Source organism: Setaria viridis, chromosome 5 (assembly GCF_005286985.2).
Source record: "Setaria viridis chromosome 5, Setaria_viridis_v4.0, whole genome shotgun sequence".
NCBI lineage: Eukaryota > Viridiplantae > Streptophyta > Magnoliopsida > Poales > Poaceae > Setaria > Setaria viridis.
The window spans coordinates 13,588,245-13,612,663 of NC_048267.2; the positions used below are offsets into that span (position 1 = coordinate 13,588,245).

Sequence of the window (24,419 nt, forward strand, 5' to 3'; positions counted from 1 at the left end):
TATACTTCCATTTTTATTGGACTTCATCAGAGCATCAAGCAAAGACTACATATGGAGATGCGCTGTTTCATGTGAGAAGGTGAAACAAATTATCAAGCTTTCACTCAAAGATAAGGTTTACACACAATGTATTTCCTGTACAATATGCGTGTGTATACTCTAGTGTGGCTCCTGGCAAAATAAAAACGAACTATGGAAATAGGCACTGCTACAAAATCAACTCAAGGAGGGAGGTATAAACCACCAAAATTTCTCAGCTCAATGGAGACACGATTACCAGTACTAGAAGCAACTAGTGGCAGATTTTGAGAAATCCATCTTCAGTTCCAACCACGAACAATCTTGAAAACGGAAGCACATCAATCGTTGAAAGCACAGAAAGGTTTTTGTGTTTCATTCCTCTGTCAGCCGAATACAAGTTCTGAGGTGCAAGCTGCTGATGTCCAATCTGCATGGAAGTATATGAAAATCACTTTCACAAGAGCCAAATGGATTTCCAGTTCGTACCATAAGTGCAATTGCTAAATGGAGGCACACTGTGTTGGAAATAGTAAAAAAAATTCGAGATTAAACAATGGTTCAGGTTGTGAGAATGATAAAGTCTTACATCACTTGCTGTCCTTGAAAGAGAAGTCAGTGCGATTTTGTTTCTTGAAATTGATATCACATCTTGGCCCCAGACAGAAAAGTTGGAGATGCCATCTGAATGACTTCTGAAAATGTTTGACTGCATTGCCATATTCCTATCACATTTTCCAGCAAAAGACATTTAAGAATTTTGTGCGAATTCGAAGAGAAAATACAGTAAGCCAGAAGAAATACACGCAATCCAGCAAAGACAGTTAACAAAATAATACCCTCTGATGTCCCAAACTCGAAGAGTCTTGTCAAGGGAACTTGATACAATTAAGTGGTCATCTGGAGCTGCCAGCTGTAAGTATAAATGGGAAAAAAGAACACAAAAACACATCAGAAAATGTCAAAGGCAACAAGGTTCTTGTAACATCTGTGGTAGAGGGCTAGGGGTGCAGTGACCTTTGTGATGTGTCCATCATGTGCTCGCCAAACTGCAATGATGCTCCCACTACGCTTATCAAGCAACCGACAGTAACCAGAACTTAGACCTGCAGCTATCCAGGATGAAGCCATAGGGGTTCGTATGGAAAGCCTGTCTGAGCTACATGAGCAAATAGCTGACACAAGGGATGAGAAAGATATTTCAGCAGAATCACTCTTCCATAAATGTAGCTTCTGATCCCGAGATATGTCAATAAATCTGCAAGAAATCAACCAATGTGCAACAGAGTAATTAGCAGACATATTCAAGCTTTACTCTGATAGAAATAGTGTGAAATAGCAATGAGCTTTGGAGAGAATGGAACAAGCGCTCAACTTCTAGTCGTTAATCCTTCAAGATAAAAACAAGCATACACAGCCTCCAGACTCATATTGCGTAAGTACTACACCTAGTTAACTGAAGTAAAATTTCAGCTTTTTGGCTACGGCTTTGCCAGTATATTCATGTGCATGGATGCATAGCTGGTGCTTTTGGTGACATATCCATTCCCCCAAGCAAAGAGTAGGATTGAAGGAAAGATTATTTTCTTTTACATAAAAAAAGAAAGATCAAACCAGACAAATTGATGACATAAAGATCAATACCTGATTGAACCATTTCCCATACCCGCAACAAGGATACCATCAGATTCCATATAATGCATAGTCGTATACAAACTACCACGAAATGCATTTGACAATATTCCACCTGAGAGTGCATCCTGATTAAGCATGTTTGCCTGCTCAATAGATGCAGTTTGGAGTGGGAAGGTAGTAGACGACTCAGCATGAACTGCAATGAGCTTTCCTGTCTGCCCATTCCATATATGAATAGTGCCATCACAAGAAGCCACTCTGCCAGTAATTGACAGGATGCGGATGGAATTGACAACCTTCACAAACGAGTTGGTAAGAAAAAATTTAAAGAGTGAACTGTTTGCACATAAAATAATTCATTAAAAGATTGTAAAGAGTATGCCAATGACTTCAAACATAGAAGACATGTAAGATAAACCGGACAATCTAATATACAATATGTCAAGCAGCAGAACTAGTCAAAATCTCTACCACAGAATACTAGTCATAACTTTTATACTGTTTGACTTTTTCAAAAAGAAAAGATGTAATATATTGCTATTTGAAAATTATTGAATATATATAGACAAGAGTTTGATTTATTGAACAGCAGTGGGTGATCAGATCCTTTCTTAAAGGACAATGGATACTGAGTTAAGAACAAGTATGAGCAATTCAAGTCAAGTACATTTCTCATTTTCTTTAATGTCATCTGTTTTGTTATTTGTCTCCTTCATTTTGGCGATTACAAGTATAATATCCAATAATGTTCAAGAACTGTAAAATGACCAAAACCTAACAACAAGGTTCTTTAACACCCCCAGGGCCTACTTTCACTTTTCCTCTCTCCTCTCCATGTCTCCTAGTACTGAAGTTACTATTTTTGGTTCCCATCTTGTAGCCATATGCTTACCTTTAACACTTACCAGTTACCAGTACCAAGGTGGAGCCAAGGCTACCTAACTACATGCATTAAAGAAACATAAAGCGGCACTGTTTCTTAGCTGATAATGGGCAATGTGCTAACTCAAAATCAAGCACAGACATGAATTTCAAACAGTTCAAACCTAGTTAGCAAAGGTTCTCCACCAGTCACCAGTTATTACCATGAACCAGCATTTTTATTTTCTCGAACAACCAGAATTTAATCTTTTTTTATTTTGTCAGGTTTTTACTAGGGTTTTTATCTCACTACTATTTCAGTGCCCTTTGATTTGTTTTTGTGTTTCCAAACATGCAGGAGAACTGCATCTTGGTGCATTGCGTAGATGAAAAAACAGAGACAAATAAAACAACGGTTTGGTTTCGAAACATATGCCATTATGAACTGAGCTTGCAACCTTGTAGTTATTTCGTTCAAGTATTTCAACCTCTGTCAAATGTTTAGCCGCAGCAGTAGTCAACCAAGACCAGCTGAAGCCACTCGTATCTTTATCAGGTTCAATGACATTGCCAATAACATGCATCCAGCTTGCTAGTGGATCATTTCCACTAGGAACGTTGGTCACTAACAAAATGCATCCAAAAAAAATACTGGAATTGGCTGGTTACTCGATGAGAACCAAAACCAAACTGATTACCACTATGGAACACATACCAGCTCATATTAAAAGCACATGCTGATGCATTAGTTCGCTCATAGTAGAACTTTTCAAAATCAGATTTCATTTTTCAAACCATACTACTATGGGACAGAACTGGCCAGTTCCTGAGTAAAAACCAAAACCTGGTAGGTTCCAGTTTCTAGCCCAAAAAGAAATTCTAAATGTTGCTTGCTTGATGTCCTAATTATTGAATGAAACTAGATTGGTGGTTCAACCAGAAGAACCAAAATGGAAGATGCATGGTTCATCATCATTCATCTCAACCGGCCAGTAACAAGTAATATCGGAGGGCCCAAGTTCCCCTGTAAACTAGCTGGATTGAATGTGAACCTGACATTCAAATTTGGTCCCTGGAAAGATATCACATTTTGAATACAGTTTTTCATTGCTAATTCGCAAATCATTTTGTTTATATATTGAAAATAAAATCATGCATCATAAAAGCAGAGAGAGAATGACCTTTTTAAAACTCAGAGTAAAAAAAACTGACCTCTTCATGTCCATAATAACCAGACGTGCAATTCATGTTTGGCAACTCCCACCTCTGGATACTTCCTTTAAAACCAGGACCAACTCCTCCAGTAAAAACTGTGCACTCATCATCATGAACTGCTAATGACCGTAGAGCACCAGGGTGAGCACGGGCTGAGTAAAGGACAGAAGCTTTAATCTTCCAGGGAAGTTCATCTCTCACACCACCACCACGTCCAAGAAATTCTGGAGCACCCCAGCTACTATCAGGGCTGGGGAACCAAAACCATGGCTGATTTCCAGAACTTGAAGTATATGAATTGTCACTGTTAGTCTCATTCTCAAGCTTAGATCCTGGCTTAGAGGACGCAGCATTCCGACCCGTTTTAGTGGTTTCTGATTGTGGCACAGACCAACCTGCCCCATTGAAAAGCAGTTTGGTTGGAACAAACTCTGATGAGATAGAGTTTCCAGGCTGAAACCTTTGCCCTTTCATATTTTCAGCATTCTTAGAACAATCACCGGAAGGCTCCCACTAAACAAAAGCACAGAAGGAAATAAGGAAAACTAACATGGTAAGTATATCATCTCAACAATTGACAGTAGAAGAAAGAATGCAGCCTTATGTACCTTCCAATTGTACAACCTTTGAAGAGCTTGCTCCAATAGAAACCATGTTGAGCAACACTCCCGGAGCTTCTCTATCCCAACAAGTGATGCAAGAAAAGGATATAGCAGGAACCTACAATTATTTACCTTATATAAGAAAACATAAGCATATAAAACTATTTATATGAAAACACAGAAAACATATTTTTGACTTACACAAGATCAATTCGAGATTCCATTGTAATTGACTCACTTTTGTTTCCTTCAGAAGTTTTTAACACTTTCGTAAGAAGGCTAAGACCAGATGACTCATGAGAAAAGGCTAGTTCAGCAAAAAGCTCCTTCAGTTGTGGCAAAACATATATAGAAGTGTTCTCTGGTCCAATGCGTCGACAAAGGTCAACAAGTGCGGTAGCCGCCACCTAATCAACAATGCAGTTGTGATGGCAAAATGTTTCAGTTGTATAATAAACACTAATGGAATAGAATAAAGAGAAATACTAAAGGGAAAGCATGTTAAGAACATATATTGCCTGAATCACACGAAGATCCAAGTGAATCTGCATAAGAACCTTTACATGAAGACAGACTTGGTCCTGTAGATGCCAGCAAAAGAATAATGGGCGTATGAATGCATGAGGAATACAATAAGGGTGAAAGTAGATACAATTAAAAATAACATATTTAAATGAGGAAATGGGCACCAACAAATTTCACTTGACTAATATGCCAAATTCTGTATTAAGATTTTTCAGTCAATCAATATCAAAATTTACAATTCTAGTATCTAAATCAGTGCTGGAATTTAATAACATTACAGATAATATTAATAAACAAAGTTTAAGGACCTACTAGATGCACACTTTGAGATTTTATGGACCTAGGTGAGAACCTAGATAAAGTTACCCCTGGTGCATTTTACTCATGATTTAAACTGTGATGTAATTTCATATTAATGTATATAACAAAAGCAGAAATTCTATACATTGATCAAAGGTAACTAAAGTCTTATTGGAATCTGGTAATCTTTGAATTTATGCTTCAACTCAAGTGTTATTTGAATTTGATATCAACTTAAATGTTAAAATAAGGATTCCAGTTTGGTTCAGCTTCAACCCAATATAAATTATAACCATTTCCACGCCCTTGTAATGTCTGTCTGCTAAGCTTTGTTTTTGCCAGTGAAGTACCTGAAGAAGCTCTTTAAGAACAGCTTTTATGGGAAGAACTGAGACAAGGCCTTCCAAGGCAGATAAGCCATCAATGAGAGCAAAAGAGTTCCAACTATGCTGTGGCTCAGGCTTATTCATCTTTGACGAATCGATACATGAGAGTATAACATTCCTAAGCAATGGAAGAATTTGCTTGACAACAAAATTTTCTCCAAGTAGCCCACCTATATAATGACTAAGGTCAAGTAGTGATCACTGAGCAATCAGTCAACATAACGAGAAAGCATTATGTGGTTACCAATCCTGACCAAAGTATCAATTCCATCAGCACACAATCCTTTGCCGAAACAGTGAATTAGCGGTAAAATTGTCTGGATAAATGGAGATATTGATCAGTGATGCATGGATTAGGATGGTATACCAACAAAAGTTTCCACTCAGACTTGCCTGATGAATGGTAATTGGTATTCCTAGTTCCTCACTTGAGACGATCAGAACAGTGGATGCAGCAGAGGCAGTGATCTTGTTAGGTGAATTGTACAAGTTTGAGATCACCAAAGGATGTACCTTCTCAATATAAGTTTGTTTTCCCAATTTCTTCCACAAATCTCGAACAAAAGAGTCTTGAAGAAGGGCAACCTTCAGATGCGAATATTCTGGTGCCTGTAGCAACCACCATCAGGCAAAACTTATCAGGAAGAAGAAACTATATGTTCCATAGGTCAAAACTTCAAAATGGAGAAAAAATTCACATGTGAATATCTTTCCTACTGATAAATCTTAACTGGCCTGTAAGATCTTCTGAATGATGTGCAGAATGAGTTCCTTAGTTGCTTGGATACTCAAGCCCTTTATAAATTCTTTAAGCAGAGACAAGGCCGATTCAGTATCAACATCTAACAAAGATGATGAAACAAGCGATAAGCAGTAAGGTGCACACATTTCAGCAGCAAATTCTCCCATAGCTTTAAGTGCACCTTCACTTGCAAGCTTAGCAGCATACTTGATTCGCTCTCTAGATGTACACAAAACTTGAAGTGGAGCAAGAAACATATATGCAGATCGAATTGATGGAGGAAAGTATGATGATTCCAAAAGGTGCTTTGCTGATGGCCTCCTGCAAAAGAACAGAAATCGGTATCGATGTAACAGCTGTCTTTATATTCAAGAAAATCATAGCCAAAGCTGTGGAATATAAACTATAAACATTAGATTTCATTGCTCAAGTTACCTTTTCCATTCCCTCTGTATGCATGACTCGACAAGAAGTGCAACATGAGAAGGCAATTCTTGAATTGCTCCTGGCACTATGCCACTTTCTTTGTATGCAGCTAGCAAGGCAGTGTCAAAAAGTGGCCTTTGCAGATACATTTCTGCCACCATGCACCCTATAGAAAATACATCATTTGCATGAAGCTCATTTTCTGAATGGGACTTTTGATTCCACAGCAGCAGTTCTTGATAACCTGCAGGACCACCATCAGATTCGAAGCATTCAAGAAAGGAACCAAAATCAAATAAAGCTGCAACTGGCATTGCACAGTCCTGTTGCAAGATCTGATCTGCAATTTGGCTCTTGGGATATTTGGCTGAAGAGCAACAAGTTGAAGTATCACCATAGTCATATGTTGGATCCAAATGGTGTTCAAGCTCTGCAAACAGAGTTGCTTTCTCAAATTCCTCCATACAGCCAATTTCTGAAAGCACATTTGGAGAACTGCCATGTAATGCTGCATCAGTTGTTGCACTACTTTGTTTGCCACAGCATCTAGCACAGGACTCCATTTTGTTGTGGTAGACAGCATGAGGGGTGCTAACAAGACGCTTAGGATGAGGCCTTGTAAAAAGCTGATGTCGCCCGATTGATTTAGGTCTAGATGGATCACTAGGAGGCAACATTACATTTTTGGCTTCAACAGATGCTTCTCCAGAAAGTTTATAGCCAAAGGTTATGTCGATCCAGTGATGCAGTTGTTGTGATACTCTGTCACTCTCTAATGCATCCCTGTGCAGACAAATGAAATCCTCTGCGGATGTTGCCCAGGAAGGCAAAGCCAAATCACTCATTTCAGAATGAAGTGAGGCGAAAATCCGAGGATCACTATAAAATTCTGGAATGCATTCATCAGGCGTCCACTGGTAAAGCCTTTGCATACTAGAAGGGTATTCATTGGGCTCATAGACGGAACGCACAGCAGACCTCAAGATGGTCTTAGGTAATCTCCTTGCTTTGTAACTGCAGACAGCTAGCTCTGACAGACACTCATCAGAAACATGATGTGGAATCTCAGATGATGAATACGTAAAATCCAACTGCTCATCACCTTTCGCCAACCGCCATTTACTTTTGGTCAGGTCCCTCCAACCATTATCAGAACTCTCATCAGGCATCAAAGTGAAATCTATTACCCAAGGCATCACTGTGTGAAAAGCTGGATCACCCCACCTTCTACCAGCTAACTTGTTTAAGACAAGAAGGTATTCATAATTGCTCAACTCACCTTTCCACCATTGCTTAAAGTGAGATTGCCAATCCAAGGATGATTGCAGTTTGAAACCAGTATAAATGGCTTTTGAGGAACAGTCCTCCATAAAACAGCATGAATTAGGTGAGTTTTTGGTATCGGCAAAACCCCAACTGTATTTTACAGGACAAGTATCACTTATGCTCAGGTAAGGCCATAAGGAATCTGACATCAAGATCTTTGATGGCTTTAGATTGCCATGATGAACCCCTGAATCATGAAGGTATGCCAAAGCAGATATTATCTGGTAGATGAGAAATCTAATATGCCAATCTGAGCAGAATGCCTCTGGACTGTAGTGCATGATATTTTCCAAAGTATATGGAGCCTTTGGATGCAACATGTAGCAACAATCAGATGTTTCTAGAACACCTAACACTGGTAAGATGTTGGGATGCCTCACACGTCCAGAAGGATGCAGATCATCAAATGCTGAAAATCCAACAAAACTGAGGAAATCTAATCCAGCAAAACCACTAATTTTGTTTTCAGATAACAGATTTAACGAATTAATTACATTCTCTTCAGTTGAGATGTTCAGGTAAGTCGAGATAAGCTCTCTAACCTCTGAAGTGTGGCCTATGCTGAGATAGCAAATGGGAATTAATTTGGCAATTGTGCTTATGACCTGTTGCTGCTTACTGAGCCCAGAGGGACTTTTATGATCTTCAATGCATCCTTTGCCAGAAGAGGAATCTGATTGCTCAGGATACTGGTCATCATCACTATATATTCTTTGCTCTGCCTGGGGATCTTTATGAATACCATTCTCCAAGGAATTGTTGTCACTGTAGGGAATGAAAATGTGGAGAATTCCGTATGTGTTGATACATCAATTTTGGAGCCTTTTGAAGATAAATATAATCCTTGGAAAAGAAAATTACCATTTCTTACTACCACAAGGCGCTTTGCCACCGCATAGGCCCACTAAAACAAAACTGGAGCAGTGCTGCCTGCAACATATACAGTATCACTTCTGTGTAAGGATGAGCGGAAAGGAGTGGAAACAAGAAACTGCAGTAAGTTGGAAAATGTTCGGATTTCAGTGGACCTGACTGCAACCTGCTGCGATAAACACAAATGCATAGATGTGGAAAATGCTTTACCAGATTTTGCTATGGTTTCGTTTTATGGTGGGTAATTTGTTATATATAAAGTAGGAAATTGTCACATGACTAATTTGGCTGCTTTTTAAACTAGGTTGTCTACTACACAGCTTCATTCTGAAGATCCAACAATTTGGCTCGTGTTTATGTAATTTTTCAACATTAAACAAGAATTTCAAGCAGCATTGATAGGGTAACTGGTTTGAAATATAGAGCTCACTCTAGTCTGTATTGCACTGAAGCACATTTCGATGACTTGCCTACCCCAACTGAAGCATTATGTTGCAAACTTATAACCATGCAACGTTCTACACGGCTACAGTTGGATGAAACAATTTTTCCATAATGATAATGATATGGACACACTGAAACAGTATCCAAATATCTTCACATGAGAAGCCGCAAACCAAGTAATTCACGAATGCGTAGCCTTACCTCCCGTTACTTTCCTCGGCTCCATCAGACGCTATCTGCAGGGAGAAGGAAACAAGCATTAAGCCAAAGCTACAGCCAGCAGCTCCTCCAAACCAAGCAGGGGTTTATGTATGCAAATAACGGAAGCTTAACATTCTGCTCCAAAACAGCACGCTGGCCAAACCGACGATAAGGATAGCAACGAGTTTGGGAGCACGCGCCGGCCAAAAGCGCCCAGAAATTATACAGCAAATAGAGCAGCCGAGGCGGACCTGGACGACCGCGGAGGCGGCGAAGGGGAGCGGGGAGTCGGAGAGGCCGTGGACGAAGGAGAGGCCGGAGCCGTCGAGGTCGGAGCGGACGAGGCGCTCCAGGCAGTCCGGGCACGCCGCGGCGGCCGCCTCCGGCGAGCAGCCCATCGCCGGCGCTGGATCGGAGGAGCCGCGGCCGAATTCGTGTGACGGATGGCCTCTGTGCTGTGGACCCCTCCAGACAGAACCAGAAATGTAGGAGTGGACCAGGTGGGCCGGGCCGGGGTGGATGGGCTGGGCTAGCTCGCTCGACCCAATCCAATCCATCTTCCGGAAGATACGTCCTGTTCGCTTCAGCTTATTCAGCCGGCTTATCAGCCACCGAACAGTGTTTTCCTCTCACAACAAATCAGCCGTTTCAGCTTTTCAGCCGGGTTATAAGCTGAAGCGAACAGGCCCAAGATAACTGAACATCTGTAACCCAGCAGTAGCCCAATAACTAATCCACAACAGCCTGACCAACTGTCTCAACATTTTTTATGAATTATATCAATATTTTTTATGTAAAAAAGTTGATGAATGTAAAAAAAATGTTGAGAAAAAATTGTTGGTAGGTGAAAAAAATTGTTGGTAAGTGAAAAAAAAGTCAGTGCATGTAAAAAATTGTTAGGCAATAATATTGATGAATGTAAAATGTTAAAGAAAAATGTTGGTATATAAAAAAAATTTAAAGATGCGTTGGACTTTTACGTATAGGATTTCCTTTCTATCTTTCGGTACATAGATAACTAAATATTTATAACCTAGCAGTAGCCCAAAAACTGGCACACAACACTAAACCAACACTAAACGAACTATCTCAATATCTTTTTCCTTTTTCCGTAAAAAAGTTGGTGAATATCAAAAAATATTGAAAAAAAATATTAGCGAGTGCAAAAAAGTTGGTGCATGTAAAAAGTTGTTGAATAATAATGTTGTTGAATGTAAAAAAGTTAAAGAAAAATATTTATATATATAAAATGTTGGTCAATGTTAAAAAAATATTGGTAATAATTAAGTCAAACTTTTAAAAATAATGTTGATATGTTGATGAATGTTAAAAAAATATTATATATGGGTGGCATATGCACTTTAAAGATGAGTTGGTTGCCGAAAGGCAGGAGCCCCCAACGCATCGAAACCTCTGCGTTGGGTCCGTGTCTGTGGCCGTCGTGGAGGAAGAAGAGGACACGGTCGGGTGCAGTGTGCACAAGGATGTTGTGCTACTCCTTAATGCTCTGGAAGTAGCTCAAGGAGCACGAAAAGAAGAAGAAACGCACGAAGGAGGATCTTCGAAGGTGAAGCCGCGATTCAGGCACAGAGAACGCATCGACCAACTCAGCAGTCGTCATGTTAAATTCCGATCGACCACCTTGCCCACTTAGGGCCTGTTTGGTAGAGCTCCATCTGATTCTGATTCTCCATGTGAGCTAATTCTCTGAGAGAAATGATTATGTGGCTGAAAGTAATTCTCTTTGATTCTTTAGCATAAACTTTTAAAATCGGATGGAGAATCACTTCACAGAATCAGGAGAAACTACTTTTTTTCAACTCTCAGCCTTTTAGTTCATTTCAGAGAATCACCTCACAGAATCAGCAGAGAATCACTTGTCTATCAAAAACTGTTTGGCAGAGCTCATACTAAATTCAGCAAATAATCAGCTCTGGGAGCTCTACCCAGCAGACCCTTAATTATCATGTACGATCGAGTTTTATTCTCTTCTTGAAGCTGGACGACAACTACGTGTGCAGTCCCAATCTTTACTGACTGAAACATGGTCGAGTAGCATCAATGATTGAGCCACGTCAAAAAAAAATTCACCGTCTGATTGAAAATGGAAGGTAAAACACCAGCGTTCTCAATCACAATTGTAAAAAAAAATTGTACAAAAAATCTGTTGTTCTAGACTCTTCGCCTATGGTCCATACAGCAAGTGGCACAACAATTCCGATGCAGCAACCTGCACTGCTACCGCCACGGGAGGAGGCCTCGTCAAAGGATAATGCATAGGAGTAGAGACATGGGAAAAGGTAGGGAGAGAGTCAATGCTCACTGGTCACACTGTTCATGCTTAGTGGTCACACTGTTTATCCGGAAAATGTACAGATATGTAATATTCTTTCTCTCCTTTTAATTCTATTGGGATAGTTTAAACAATTTCAGAATTTGGAAAACTTGTACGAAAGACAGATAAGGGCAAACTATGAGGTAAATTTGAATTAAAATTTCTCCAAATTAAATAGCTTTTATGCCTTGTATGACTTTTTATGGATTCAATTTGACTCTAAAAAATGTGAGGAAATTTCAGCTACCTTCATTGCATTGGATCTGTTGCTTTGCCGAGCGTATTTCAACACATCAAATCTTGAAACCAGTTAGAAATCAGTTTGGAATCAATTTGCAAACTAAATTTTTTTACACTTTTTCAATATATCAACGCTCTCCAATCTGATTTTATATATTTGACATTATGTATATAAGTTTTTATATCCAACAACTCGAGATCTAGCTAGAGGGCTATTTAGCTTGCTGCGTGTGATTCTAGTATAGTTTGGACAAAAAGTCCGATCGATGAAGAACATTTGGGAATAGTGGTATAATCAGAGCAGAAGGATACACGGATTGCACCATTGAGTTAGTGTATAGCAGTGTCATCAACCCAACATTTGGTAGATAACCTTGACACATGCTTTCAAATCCATCCAATGCAACATGCTCAACTCAAACAGCACGGGACAAATTTCCAACTACCTGACAGTTTGCACCCAACAATCATATCAATTATCACCTTGACCTTACAACATTTTATGTATATCCTAACATAACTAAACTAGGCTGAAAGCGTCTGGTAACATATCAGCAAGTGAGCATACACTACTGCATAATTGACTTTTCCAGACGGATCATCCTGCCAGTTTAAACTAAATCGGCATTGATAAATTTTCACCGCCGGATGGTAAGACAAAAGGCCTTCACCGTCGGTTTTAGTAACAAACGGGCACTGGTACTTCGTAGCACTGCTAGATTGTGCTAAAAACCAACAGTGATGACCGTCACTGACGAGTTTTAATACAACCCAGCGGCGATACAAAGGACGTGGAATTCAAAGCAGTTAAGTCTAGCTCTCTTGGGTACGAAGCTAAGGCCTTGTTTAGTTGCCCAAAGTTTGGAGGTGCAAAATTACCGTTATAGTACTGTAGCACACTATAGCGTTTCGTTTGTATTTGTGAATTATTATCCAAATATTGACTAATTAGGCTTAAAAGATTCGTCTCGCAAAGTACAACAAAACTGTGCAATTAGTTTTTGATTTCGTCTGCATTTAGTACTCCGTACATGTACCGCAAGTTTGATGTGATGGAGAATCTTCTTTTTGCATAGTGTCAAAGTTGGGAGTTTTAAGGGAACTAAACATGGCCTAAGTTAAATCCGGTTGAGTCCGCAGGCGCTCAAGTCCAGTTGCAGAGTCCGGCCACATTCTTTCTCCCTCGCCCCCCTCTCTCTTTCTCTCTCTCTCCTCCACATCTCTGTCCTGAGTCTGATCGGTCTCCTCCTCCATTGGATCTCAGCTCTAGCACCCCCCTCCCCCTCCGCTTGCCATACCTCGCGGTGAGGAGCGGCGACGATGGGTGTGGGGCGGCACGGTTTGAAGCTGTGGCATGGCTAGGAGTGGCGGAGTGGGTCCTGGAGCGGACAATAGCTCGGTAGGCGCTGGTGTGGCCGCGGCGGCCACGTCGGGGGCGCGATGCATTGGCAGGCACAGGTGCGGCCACGGCGGTGTGGAGGCTCCACAGGTGCCGGTGCGGCCTCGGCAGCCCGACGGGCATGGTGGCTCGGTGGGAGGAGGGGCATGGTGGCGCGGCGGGGGCAGGCACGGTGGCGTGGCACATGTGCGGGCATGTGGGTGCAGCGGCGCGGCGCATCGGCAGGCGTGTGGGTGCGGCGGCATGGCGGCACGATGCATTGGCGGGCATGGAGCAACTTTTTTTTTTATTTTGTAATAGGCTTTACTACCGGTCTCCATTCGGCAGCGATGGGCTGCTTTATCTCCACCGATTTAAATCCGACGATTCTCTAAATCGGCTGTGATGATGATTTTGGGGTGGCAGTGATGGGTGGTTATGCCGTAGTGATACCATCGCAGAAAACGATCGACAACTACGATGCCATTATCAGATAGATTACTCACTGCAGCAATAAGCATATTGCTGATTCAGGAGCCTAGGAGCGCCACGAAAGGCTTCTCTAGCTCCGCGCTATATCTATAGAGTGCTGGATCACCTCGGTAGTTTTCTTGGTAATGAAGTGTGTAGTTCATCAGACATCCGCTTAACATGAGTTAGACAGATGTTGAAAGCTGCTTGCTGAACTTTATCAATAAATAAAGGTTCATTCATTCAAGAAGACAAACCTAGAAAACCGTTTATTTGCTGATAAAAGAAAAGGAGGTCACGCAGGTCATCGGTAAAGAGGGTCCAATCTAACTCTCCGTAGTATCACTACTCTCTCCTAGTGACGATAGTAGTAACTTGATGGTAATAAGAGGGTCCAATCTTGCGTGGATTTCAATACGCGCGTGCTCGTGATCCTATCTTAGGCATTGTTTGTTTGAGCTTCCTGGTAGTTTTTTAGTGTGAAAAATCAGAAGCTCAAATAAATAATAAATTTCTCGTGTAGCTTCTGAAAAGCCTAGCTCAGAAAAGGGGGAAGCTGAAAAGTTCAGTTTTCCAAACTTTTCGTAACTTTTTAAGCCTAGAAAACTACACTTCTTCTAAAAGCTACTGTTGACTTTTAGAACCAACAAGCTAGCAACAGCTTTTTAAAAAACTCAAAAGCTGCAGCTCAGACAGCCCTGGGCCTACTCTTTCGTTTCCTCCCCTGGCTTGCTTTAATGTCTTGCTGAACCTATGTCTTCTTTGTCACCCATCTCGGAGTGGCCTCCCAGAACTACAAGAAACAATTAGAAAAAAGACAAATTAAAACACTTACGAGATGAAATAGACCGAAATCAAAGGGAGCAGCTAATTCTTTAATTACCTCACTCTATTGGGATAAATAAATACTCAAACCTGTGTTGGCAAGTCCAAAACTCCTGTTGAGTTCATAGCTTTTCATCCTTTTGCGAACACCTGGCCTCTCGCACCATCTATAGCCATTCGGTACATGTTGGTCTGACGGACGGTCCATCGGTATAGGTGGAGTCAGTCAGTATAAACTTATACCGGCGGGACGGGATTTACACCGACTGTAAGTGTTGTTCATCGATCGAGAGGGACTAGCTGACTCTTGATGTAACTAACCGAAATCTCTTGCGGCAGCTACAGGTTGAGTTCATGAGGGCGACTTCCCCAATTCCTCACCAACATTCTTTCGTCCTCCTCCATCTGCTTGTTACTCGCCGTTGAGTTGGTTCACCACCGGATGATGAGAGGGAGTTTATATACGCGAACGATAACACCACTCGGCACACGACAGCAGGACACAACGGATCAAAGCATATGGAACCATATGCTCGAAAGAGCTACGTGAGGCTCATAACAATGCCGCGGCATCTCTCTATGGGAAGAATCACATTCAGGTCTCGTCAGACTCCCGATGAGCAACGTGATCGGTCCAGGAAGCATGAAGGGACAGTAGGAAGCTAACGGCTGCTGCAGTGCAGCAAGAGAAACTTCATCTAGCAACCAGCTGAAGAACCGGTACACCCTGCGTCTGAGCCCCATGCACAGGGTAGTGCCAGCTTCATGTTTGTTTTTTGAGGAATAGTATGATTCTGAAGGTCAATGTGCTCGGAGCTCATCTGCTGATTTGTGTAGCGTACCAAGGTTGCACCAATTTCTTTGGATCTCAATTCTGCGCTTACCAAGGTCGAACTATTTCTTTGCTTCTCAAATCTGAATTGAGGGAAATCTGCAGTGCAACACCACTAGTATAACGCAAGCAGCTTGCCGATCAAACAATAATCATGCATATTACCATTACTCGCCGATAATGGGAGTCAAGTATACAAAAGTTCCAACCAGGGAAATCCTCAAAGCATCCACGAATGACGCCATATTCTAAATGGAGTGCCTTTTCCAACCATACGACCCGCTTGGACCAATGCTATAAAATTCATCAGGAATTTAATCGAACGCAGCAATACTTGGTTAGTGGTTGCTGCTTGTAAGCCATCGTGTAAGAGCAAATGCAGTGCAACCAACCAACGAGTTCGCTCATCAGGCTTAATATACAACCACCAAAACTACCCAATGTTTCCAGAGCCGCAAAAGAAAATGGAAGTGAAATTGTCAGGAACACCAACAAAGTAAAATTACATAAATTCTTGCAGTTACTCACAAACTTTATAAGCTTATAGATTCCTGCAGTTAAGAATACTGCTTTTACTTTCCTTTCCAATAGACAAAAAACATTTGGAATATAGGATTATCAGAGCAGCAGGACACAGGAATAATACATTGATTATGAAGGGCATAACAGTGTCATCAACCCAGCATTTACTATGATAACCTTGAAGAGGGCTTTAAAATCCATCCAACATCCTCAACTGAACAATACAGAACTAACATGTTTCCAACTACACGATAACAAGCAGCAGAAGCACAACACTATTTTGCACCCAATAGAGTAGATCATCAACCTGACCTTGCAACATTCCGTAAGCTAACATAACTAACTCCCAATAGAGTAGATCATCAACCTGACCTTGCAACATTTCGTAAGCTAACTTAGGCAACAAATCTTTTACAAATCAGTTAGTGAGCATACCATATTGCACCCTATCATGTCTATCACCGACCTTGCAACATTTCTTATGCTAACATAACTAAACTAGGCATAAAGCTTTTTGCAAGCTATCAGCAAGTGAGCATACCCACAAAAAAAGATTGAAAACTACAGTGACATGTTATCATATCAATCACACACGGCAATACACAAACTACTGACCCAGGGACCAATATTACATCAACATCGAGCACATAGTATAGGATTAACACAAACATAATTGGAATTCAACAGTGCTTGATAGGATCCATAACGACACGATATCATCAAAACCAAAAGTAAGCATCACCATAAGAGATGCAGGAGTTCTGTTCCAAGAAAACTACTTTAACATGCGACAAAAAAGAAAATTATCATCTAGCAAGACTTTCCATTTTCCTTCTCCCCAACATAACAGCGGAGCACCCTACGCCTGCTGGTTGTAGACGTAGGTGAGGCCGCACTTACCGCAGTAGTGGCGGTCGAAGTGGTTGGCCATGAAGGTTCCCGCGCCGCACTCGGCGTTGGGGCATTCCTTGCGGAGGCGGGTAACCTTGCCGGTGGCGTCGTCGACCTTGTAGAACTGGAGCACGGCGAGCTTCACCTTCTTGTGCTTGTGCTTGATCTTCTTGGGCTTGGTGTACGTCTTCTTCTTGCGCTTCTTGGCCCCTCCCCTGAGGCGGAGCACCAGGTGCAGCGTCGACTCCTTCTGGATGTTGTAGTCGGCGAGCGTGCGGCCATCCTCGAGCTGCTTGCCGGCGAAGATGAGGCGCTGCTGGTCCGGCGGGATGCCCTCCTTGTCCTGGATCTTGGCCTTCACGTTGTCGATGGTGTCCGAGGACTCCACCTCCAGTGTGATGGTCTTCCCCGTCAGGGTCTTCACGAAGATCTGCATCTTGGCAGGCGCGCCCTTCCCGGCGGCGGCCGCCCTTACCTGAGGTGGAGGAGGCGCTGGTTCTCGCCTGCGGCGGCGGGGTGGAGTGGTGTGGTCGACTAGGGTTTCGGTGGGGAGAGAGAGATGACGGTTTTATAGCTGGAGTGAGTTTTCCTGCGGCGTTGGATTCGGGAGGGTTTGGATCGGACGGCGGATATATGGGCCGACGTGGACTGCGATTGGGCCGCATGGGCTTTCACCTTTTACTAACGTGCGTGTCCCTTCCGGTTGGGCTGGGCCTTGTACTTCTCTTCACCAAATTCGCTTTCTCTCCCTTGTCTCTCTCCCTCTCTCGTTGCGGCGACACCTCCGCTTCCGCCGCCCGAGCAGACGCCGAAGCCAACAACCGCCGTCCGCCGGGGACTCGAGGGATTGATTCGGGGATGGCGTCGACGAGCTCCGCCGGAGACGCGGGCGGCTCAGGTACGAAGCCCTAACCGAATCCTTGGCACACGAATGCTTAGCTCGGTTTCATTGGATTGGACTTCCTCGTAAGGGAAAGAAGGGGGGATTTACTGTTAGATGCTGCGCTCTTTGTTGGGTTTGCGCCTCCAATTCCAGCGTTGGTGCTGAGATCTTCCCCTTTCTGGTTCGTGAGAAGCATCTGCGCGCGGCTTGTAGTCGTGTACGGTTCTCGATAAGATTACTGTTCATGTGTTTTTTTTCTTGGTGTAGTAGGCGCATTAGGATTGGTTAATCTATGTGCAATCTTCGCCATTAGATTCTTGACAGTTAAGGGAAGCAATAGTTTGTCCTGCCATGCATGCGGGAACCGGGAATCCTACGGTAATCCTGATTTTGGTAGAAACAGAGGACTGCTCGTAGTCGTAGGATATGTCTGCAATTTTATCTTCTTAGTAATCCTGATGCAGGAATGCAGACTGTTCATAGGATAAGCCTTTCCATTAGATTCCTACCCGTTCGTGGAATCAACAGTTTGTCCTACCATGCATGTGGAAATTCTGAAGTAATCCTGATTTTGATACTTTTGAAACAAAAATACGATAATTGTAGATAGCAGTTTTACATTTTCAGATGCAAGGACTAATTTTGATGCATGGCTCCTAGGTAGTAGGTAGGATGAGATAACATCTTGAAATGCTTTAAAAGTGTTCCTGGTCCTTTCGGTGTGATCTTTGAAGAATCCTGCAAGTGTGGTTTCGTTGGAACAGGCAGTTCAAATGCCTGCCGCAAAAATGGATAATTTTTATTTAGAAGAGTTGAGAGGTGACTGTTTTCGATGCCTGCCAAATGGATAATATATGCACGGTTAGTTGGCACTAATCCTGTAAACAGTATTGTAGACATGAGACTAAGAAACCGCACATCTCACACACAGAAAGAACTCCCTAAATAGGATAAGAAAACTGTTCAAAAGATTTGGTCAGATAACTTTTTAATCTTTTAAGTCAAAATGGATGCATGATATTTGGAGTGTAAATTTGGCGAAAACATACCAAAAAACAGTTTTATTAAAAAGGACAACAACTATAATGCAGCTAATGCCTAGAGACTAGTCAGACCCCCGAACATTTTTCTGGTGGCAGTGGGATAATTTGTGTTTTGTTTAGAGGCTCTGTGAATGTACATTTTCTGTTATGTGTTTTGGTTCAGGGTCAAAAGATGTGGTTCCAGATGAAACTCTTACCAGTTCTGCAAATGCCAGTAGCTCACATCAAGAGTCTCATGATGTTGGTATGTACACTTCTTGTATCCCCATGCTTGAATTGCTCCACTGTTTTTCAGAATAATGTTGTGCTTTTGCACACATGAATCAGAAACTATCCATTTATATATTTGTGTCAGAAGATTTAAATTGTGATGTGTATACAGGATGTGGACCAGTCATACTGCAATTGTAATTTTCATGCATGTTTGATGGTAATTCAGGAGACTGTGATTTCTGTTCTTTTCACTGGATATTATAAATTAGTAACCATCTGACTCTTAGTTAATGTATGTTAGTTTCCTTTTTTTCCCCCAGTGATGATCTATTTATCGAAACCATCAATACTGTAGCTTTGTTTAGCTACTGAGAAGTGGTCATGGGTATAAGGAAACTTAAGCATAAGTGGAAGAACTTTGAAAGCTACATTATATCTGAAAATAAGCATACATGAGGTGGTATGGGACACCTGTTAACTCAGAAGCTGGCATTATGTGATATATCAATGAACTTGTGGTGCACATGCTCCATAGTTTTTGTTTTAGACAGCACAGTGTAACATGCCAGTCATATTTGATCCTTGTGCACATGCTGTCATTATTATTTTATCATTTTCTTCATTAAAATTAAACACATAGCCTCAAACATTTTTTCTTCTCTCACAGGCACAAAATCACGTGTGGAGGATATTTGGAAGAAAATGAACAGTGGATTACCTAATAAGATGCCCACACCTATGATGACCAAGTTCAGTAATACAGCAAAAGAAAAGAAAAATAAGCCAACAAATGTGAGTAATGTTGTATCAATCTAAGCAGCAATGATTTATCTGATGTTTAGATTTTCATAGTTATATTTACCTTTCAGAATTTTCTTTTCCTGTAGAAGAATTGGATGACTGTTCTAGGCCTTTCGCCTAGTAATGCTTCTACTGCCAATCAAAGCCCCCAAAATGGGCAGCAACAGGCACAACATGAAACGAGTGAGGATGCCAAAAAACTTGCAGCAGCTGCCCTTGTAGCTGCCAAAAATGCTGCTGCTGTGGCATCTGGAAGAGGGAAAGTGGAGGTAAATTTGAAGCATCAACATCAAACATCTTTCCTATTTATTACTGGTTTTTTTTACAATAGAGTTTCATCAATGATATAAAGAAAAATATAATGGCACAGGGCTTTATAATATCTTGTTCACATGTTATGTGCTATTCCTTGTCCATTTATTTGAATCTTACTTTAGTCCAACTGGACTAAAACTTGAGAATACCTATAATCTTGGATTAGCATTGGCTCCACAATTACGGACATAGATGACAAACTTCAGTTTGCACAATTTATTCACCTGGTAATCTTCTACCTTTGAATGATCAAACAGATCACTGAGGTAAGGGACTTTGCTGGCAAGGACATTGAAATCAAGAAATTGGTTGATGCTAATTCCAAGGAGGCAATCGAGAAGGCTAAGGCAGGTGGTGCTGCCCCCTCCGCTGTCGACAACATCCTCGAGCAGATACGTAAGAAGCAGAAGCTGAGTGTCCTGGACAAGACGAAGAAAGACTGGGGAGAGTACAAGGAAGAGAAGGGCGTGGAGGAGGAGCTTGATGCCTACAAGAAGAGCTCGAACCAGTACCTCGACAAGCAATCGTTCCTGCAGCGAGCCGATTACCGTGAGTTTGAGCGCGAGCGGGATGCTCGGCTGTCCATGATGGCTAAACGGAAAACTGATATGCGTGAGGATAATGCGTAGGCTTGGAATGTGCCGACTTTGGAAAGATCTTTCTCCACTGCTCTGTTGTCGACATTCTTTTGAGATAATGATAGAGACTAATTTCTCAATTGCATTGCAGTCCCATTCGATCTGTTGTTTTTCCCCCTTTTTCTTTGAGTTTGAATTGTTTGATTGTGAATGAAGAATATGCATGTGCATATGCCAGTCTGTCCATCCACTCATGAGTAGAGAGGCTGTGTTTGGCAACGTTACTGGGAAACTCTGACGAAACAGCAGCAGGGACCGACCTCAGAAAACTTGAGGTAAAAATGGTTAATGCGACTGGTTACAATAACAGAACGATTTGAACAATCAAGATATCCTTTTCTCTCTCTCCTTTACAATCTTTTCGCATCAGAAAATGAACGTCTGTGCTTTGAATCTGTTGGTTAATTTGTTAATTCAACCTGTTGATCTATCATCATGTGCATATGCCGGCCTGCCCATGAGTATGAATGTCCGTGCTGTCGCTAGTGTGCCAAAGCTGCTCGCGTCAGTTACTGAAACCTGAAAGCTCCGCCTGAGCTACCCCCAAGACGCCAAGTGCTGTCCTAGCAGCCCATTGAATATTCTTGTGGTCGCCGCGAGACAGTGGCCGCGCAGCCATTCAACCACGCACACGGCACGCGCACGGGAGAGAGAGGGAGCAGCCATGGCCGCCGCCTTGTACTACCACCCGGCCGCCGGGAAGGCGGGCCTCGAGGCGGTGGGCGCGTCCTCGCCGTCGCTGGCCCTGCGGCCGTCGCAGAGCAAGGTGCTGTGCGTGGGCAGCAGCCGGTGGTGGATGAGGAGGAGGAGATGGGAGGGGAAGGCGAGCGGCATCAGCATCAGCAGCAGCAGCAGCAGGGCGAGAGCAAGGGCGAGGCCTGCCTTGTTCTCTCCCGTCGCCATGGAGTGGCAGGAGTGCACGTACGTGTGTCTTTCCTCCTGATTCTGCCTGATTCCTCGCAACCCATGTCAAATTCTTGGGACGCTTCACCAATCTGAGTGTGTTCCTGCGCTTGTGGGTTGAATTCATGCAACATTCTGGATGGTTCCCAAGGAGGGAAACTATGAATTTCTTTTTTCCTGTGGGGTTCTCAGGTCTTGATTGGTTGACTAGGAGAAATCACCCGAGCTCACTTCTGCTTGCTGAATTCGAATCACGAAAATTTAGTGTTTGCTTGAAGAGGAGCAAACACTAAATGTGATTTATGCTGTGCATGGATTGGTAATTAGTAGGGTGAGAGGTGTAGTATTAGCAGCCATGCACCGTGGTCCATGGAAGCAGCAATGAATAATTTCTGCTATCTTGAGATGGATAAGGCCCAGTAGAAGCCGCTTGCATTGGATAGGACTAGATTTTGCTGGCCCCCCAAGTTATGGATGCTACTTATCACATACGCCATACCCAAAATGTATGTGTGACTCATAAAGCTCTCTCTCGTCTTGTCATGAGGAAGAAACTATTTGTTGGGGACAAAATTTTGCACTTTGGCTATGGCTTGATGCAAGAAATGTTGATGCGTACTTTCATCAATAGGAAAAGTTTCTAGAATCTAGATAGATGTGGCCATGTTAAGTATCTCTCTCTCTCAAATAAAAAAGTCTAACCACCATTTATAAACATATAGAAGTTAGATTACAACCAATATGGTCATTCTAACTTGTGTCATACTTGGTTTGAAAAAAAAATATACTAATATGTGCCTACTGAGTACTTTATTGGATGATCTTGAATTTTGATTAAAAAATTCTGCATATACATTTTTTTTCTCCTTCAAAAGAGAAATCATGGCATGGTTTTCTTAAACTTGTATAAATGTCAACTAGGAAGTTCACTGTGCAATAACCATCTTATGCAATTTACCTGCTTGACTGCAGTAGATGAAATAAATTTGTTCATTAACTTATGCTACATTTTGAATTTTGACTGAATATTGTCTTGGCAACAGGACTGAACTTGAAGTTGATGTTCCATGTTCGGTTGCCTATCAGTGTTACTCAGAACGTGAGAGCATTCCTCAGTGGATGCCATTCATCTCATCTGTCAAGGTTAATATTGTTCGCTATATTAGAAACAATACTGATATATGTTAATGTCATTCTTGTGTACATATCCTTTTCACTAGCTTGGCTTTGCATGCATTTTGCCTCTTTTCTGAAGTACATGGTTACGCAAATGATTATTTACAGGTCCTGGAAGATAAACCAGATCTTTCACGCTGGAGTCTGAAGTATGAGGTATTTGGTCGGAATGTAGAATTCTCTTGGCTTGCTCGAAATATGACGGTAAGTAGCTTATATGACAAGGCTCCTACAAGTTTAGCTGTCAATATTCAGTCTCAATGACATCACTTCTGCCTGTCAGCCAACTAAAAATCAAAAGATCCATTGGCGGTCTCTTGAAGGCCTTCCTAATAGGTAACTCTTCAAAAAATAAAAATCCAGTTGTTGCATACGTATATTACTCCTGTTATTAATGCTTATGTTCTCTACAATATATTTCCCACATGGTTGGCTTACTTCTTATACTAAAATATTTTGAAAATCATCCATGGTAGAAACTTGCAAGCTAACATAACCAAATTTGCTTGTTGCAGAGGCGCTGTTCGCTTCTTCCCTAAAAGCCCATCCTCTTGTAGAGTACAAGTGAGCGAGTCCTGTGAATTCTTTCGTAACCAAAAAACTGTTATATGAGACTATAATACATTATTATTCATTTGATTGTTGATTGCAGCTGACTGTGGCGTATGAGATTCCTGAAATTTTGGCTCCGGTTGGATCAGTAAGTGCCTAAGTGGCATGTTCACACGTCATATGCTCGTTGCTATATGCAACCAGATGCTGCAAATCCTTAAATTGATCAAACCATCATTCACCAGGCACTGAAACCATTCATGGAAGGCTTACTTCTTAAAGGTCTAGAACGCTTTGCGGCGTATGCAAAGGAGCGTAACAGCAAGATCCCTCAGCCTTGACGATCGTTCCTCGTCTGCGTTCAATGCTAGATTTCAAGAATTTGATCAGTTTCATTCCAGTGAAGCATGATGATCCCAGAAGATGAAAAGATTATGGTTGCATATTGTCACTGCAGATGTAGTGAAAATAATGTACCTGACAGAGGAATTCAGAGTGAATATCATGGCCCATATAAAGCTTGAGTTCGGCTCTTATTGTCACGTTATTTATCATTTTGTTTTTTTGCCGTTATAATCATGCTTCTTGGTTCAGGTGCCATCCCAACCAAATGCACCAACCAGCCGCGAGAGAAATGCACCTTCAAAGTGCCTACATATGTTTTGAGTCCAATAAGTCGAATCTTATATGCTTAGCATTCGAGTCTCAACCACACCACAAAGGTACGCTAAGCACCATTAGTCTACAGATATCTTACAAGCAAGGAAAGTTTTTCTGCAATCATCTCATGTTTATATAGTTAGAAGTAGAGTAACCCTTATAAGTAACCTCCTATGAACGCCAGCGG

General features: G+C 41.8%; 4 protein-coding genes across 5 annotated transcripts; 2 read left to right on the forward strand and 2 right to left on the reverse strand.

Annotated features, from left to right (window-relative positions):
* Positions 1 to 80: 80 nt before the first annotated feature.
* On the reverse strand, positions 81 to 10,015 carry LOC117855528 (protein GFS12). 2 transcript variants are annotated; one of them, XM_072294162.1, is made up of 18 exons: positions 9,806 to 10,015; positions 9,555 to 9,589; positions 8,898 to 8,966; positions 7,990 to 8,801; positions 6,720 to 7,890; positions 6,278 to 6,605; positions 5,936 to 6,151; positions 5,787 to 5,859; positions 5,507 to 5,712; positions 4,850 to 4,912; positions 4,533 to 4,738; positions 4,338 to 4,449; positions 3,727 to 4,242; positions 1,663 to 1,949; positions 1,036 to 1,276; positions 858 to 931; positions 608 to 743; positions 81 to 448 (listed from the first exon to the last, which is right to left on the reverse strand). In XM_072294162.1, the coding sequence occupies exons 1-18, from the start codon at positions 9,950 to 9,952 to the stop codon at positions 293 to 295; spliced, it is 4,848 nt and encodes a 1,615-aa protein (XP_072150263.1). In that variant the 5' UTR covers positions 9,953 to 10,015; the 3' UTR covers positions 81 to 292. The 2 variants fall into 2 exon arrangements, with proteins under 2 accessions (XP_072150263.1, XP_034593796.1); XM_034737905.2 differs by having other exon boundaries at positions 6,720 to 8,801.
* Positions 10,016 to 16,785: 6,770 nt separating this feature from the next.
* Positions 16,786 to 17,597, reverse strand: LOC117857384 (ubiquitin-ribosomal protein eS31z fusion protein). Its single transcript, XM_034740023.2, has one exon. It carries the CDS (start codon positions 17,482 to 17,484, stop codon positions 17,017 to 17,019), a length of 468 nt encoding a protein of 155 aa, XP_034595914.1. The 5' UTR covers positions 17,485 to 17,597; the 3' UTR covers positions 16,786 to 17,016.
* A 169-nt stretch (positions 17,598 to 17,766) lies between these two features.
* On the forward strand, positions 17,767 to 21,021 carry LOC117857383 (uncharacterized). Its single transcript, XM_034740022.2, has 5 exons — positions 17,767 to 17,946; positions 19,138 to 19,218; positions 19,855 to 19,979; positions 20,075 to 20,257; positions 20,561 to 21,021. Exons 1-5 carry the CDS (start codon positions 17,907 to 17,909, stop codon positions 20,930 to 20,932), a joined length of 801 nt encoding a protein of 266 aa, XP_034595913.1. The 5' UTR covers positions 17,767 to 17,906; the 3' UTR covers positions 20,933 to 21,021.
* Positions 21,022 to 21,520: 499 nt separating this feature from the next.
* Positions 21,521 to 24,108, forward strand: LOC117856245 (uncharacterized). The gene is made up of 7 exons (XM_034738650.2): positions 21,521 to 21,862; positions 22,888 to 22,987; positions 23,129 to 23,224; positions 23,304 to 23,356; positions 23,536 to 23,584; positions 23,673 to 23,720; positions 23,818 to 24,108. Exons 1-7 carry the CDS (start codon positions 21,606 to 21,608, stop codon positions 23,911 to 23,913), a joined length of 699 nt encoding a protein of 232 aa, XP_034594541.2. The 5' UTR covers positions 21,521 to 21,605; the 3' UTR covers positions 23,914 to 24,108.
* The last annotated feature ends 311 nt before the right edge of the window (positions 24,109 to 24,419 follow it).